The sequence below is a fragment of the Octopus bimaculoides genome, chromosome 4 (genome assembly GCF_001194135.2).
Source record: "Octopus bimaculoides isolate UCB-OBI-ISO-001 chromosome 4, ASM119413v2, whole genome shotgun sequence".
Lineage (NCBI taxonomy): Eukaryota > Metazoa > Mollusca > Cephalopoda > Octopoda > Octopodidae > Octopus > Octopus bimaculoides.
In genome coordinates, this window is record NC_068984.1 from 87,957,962 (window position 1) to 87,959,699 (window position 1,738).

General features: G+C 30.3%; 1 protein-coding gene across 4 annotated transcripts in view; it reads left to right on the forward strand.

The window, feature by feature from the left end:
• The window catches only part of LOC106872337 (uncharacterized), a 127,918-nt gene that overhangs the window by 118,129 nt on the left and 8,051 nt on the right, over positions 1 to 1,738 (forward strand). For all 4 annotated transcript variants that reach the window (XM_014919283.1, XM_014919284.1, XM_014919285.1 and 1 more), the window contains one exon: positions 733 to 792. In XM_014919283.1, the coding sequence (XP_014774769.1) occupies positions 733 to 792 (60 nt within the window). The remainder of the gene's footprint in view (positions 1 to 732; positions 793 to 1,738) is intronic.

A 1,738-nucleotide genomic window follows, 5' to 3' on the forward strand; every position in this document is an offset into this window, starting at 1 on the left:
AAATATATATAACTCATTAAAATAACAGTTCCGCAATGTATCTTCTCATTTCGTGTAACGAAAAGCAGCAAAACAAAGGATATATCTTCATTTATATAGAAGATCAAAAACAAAATAACAGATGTATATATATATATATGTGTGTGTGTGTGTGTGTGTGTGTGTGTGTGTGTATGTATATATATATATATATATATATATATATATGTATGTATACTGAAGTATAAGGTAAGTCTTAAGTAGGGGTTTCTAATAGTGCAACTATTCATGCGTAAAGAAAACAACATTGGTATCGTAAAAATATGACATACATGTATGTTTTAATTGCACTTCCGATTAGTTTTCAAAATTTCGGGGGGACAACTTAAGATTCGGGAGCTTTTTCGATGTTTTATGAAAGGTAGACGGGTGGAAATAAACTCTTAGCCCCGGTTTCAGGACATATTTATTAACAAATAATCATCTTATAAAGTTATGGTATGGTAATATCTCCAAATATTGAATGTTCATGTGTCTCATCATGGAAATAAAGTGAAACAGTTATGATAAAGGTCTGAACAAGACTCGATTTGCTGGGAGCTCATTACCAATACCACGGCTCTCGCCATTAAGCAAATGGGTTATGATAAATAATTATACAATAACAGCTAAAATGAGATATTTTAATTATCAGTAATAAATGAAAATCTTATTATACACCTGATTCTGAAGTGTATGTTTTCTTTCTTCCAGATAACGGTCATAAAAATTCAAATACTGCCGTAGATCCGAGAGGAACTAACAAAAAATTAAGTAAGTAGAAAACGTCTGTCAATTTTCCAATCCGTTGTTTCCAAGTAATTCACATGCCTCAAATATGTGCATTTATTATGCTAAAAGACTATTTAAAAAAACGAAGATTTACCATTAGACTATAATGAATTTTATTTTTGAATAGAAATGGATCCAATGCTATTTCAAAACACTTTGCTCTCTGATGTTATATGATTGGTGTTGTCATCATATGACAATAACTTAAGATATTAATATTACGCGGCAATAGGATTTAAGAGGTTTCTAGTGATTGGCATAAAGCCTTCCAATGCCTTCGAATTAAACTTTTCTGAACAAAATATCATAAAAGAAGTTGTTTAAACTAAGAATCTCAACTTCCATCATCCTGTTAATACGAGCTGCAGTTTATCAGCTTTAATTTTAGACATATATCCTTGTTAATAAACCTTGTTAAGATCTTTTGATATACTTAGGGTCGCATTGAGCTCAAGTGACGGCCAAAGCACCGCTCACCAGTGATTCCCCTTGACACTGGCATTAAGTAGTTGACACGACATTAAGACATGCTGAATATAAAATAATAGATTAAAAACTCAGTCTTTTTCTAGTCTATCCACCAAACCAAACACTACAACTACACTAAAATAACCGTTCTATTTTTTATTTATACTTTAAACACAAAGAATTACAGTAAGCCGTGTAATTTATTTACTTACTGGTAGGACAACAAGTAAAAAAAAGTAAATTTTCAGCACTGTTTTTATTACAAAAATAAAACTTACAAAGGGAAATACAGATGGTATAATTTACTGGAAACCATTCTTCCTCCAGAAATCAATGCTGTTGATTGAAAAAAAAAATGTAATCCTAATGAAGAAATATCATTATTTGTACGAAAGAAAAATTTTTATTCCAATTTTCTTCTAACAAAAATACAAAGCATTTCGGGATAATGGATTAAAAT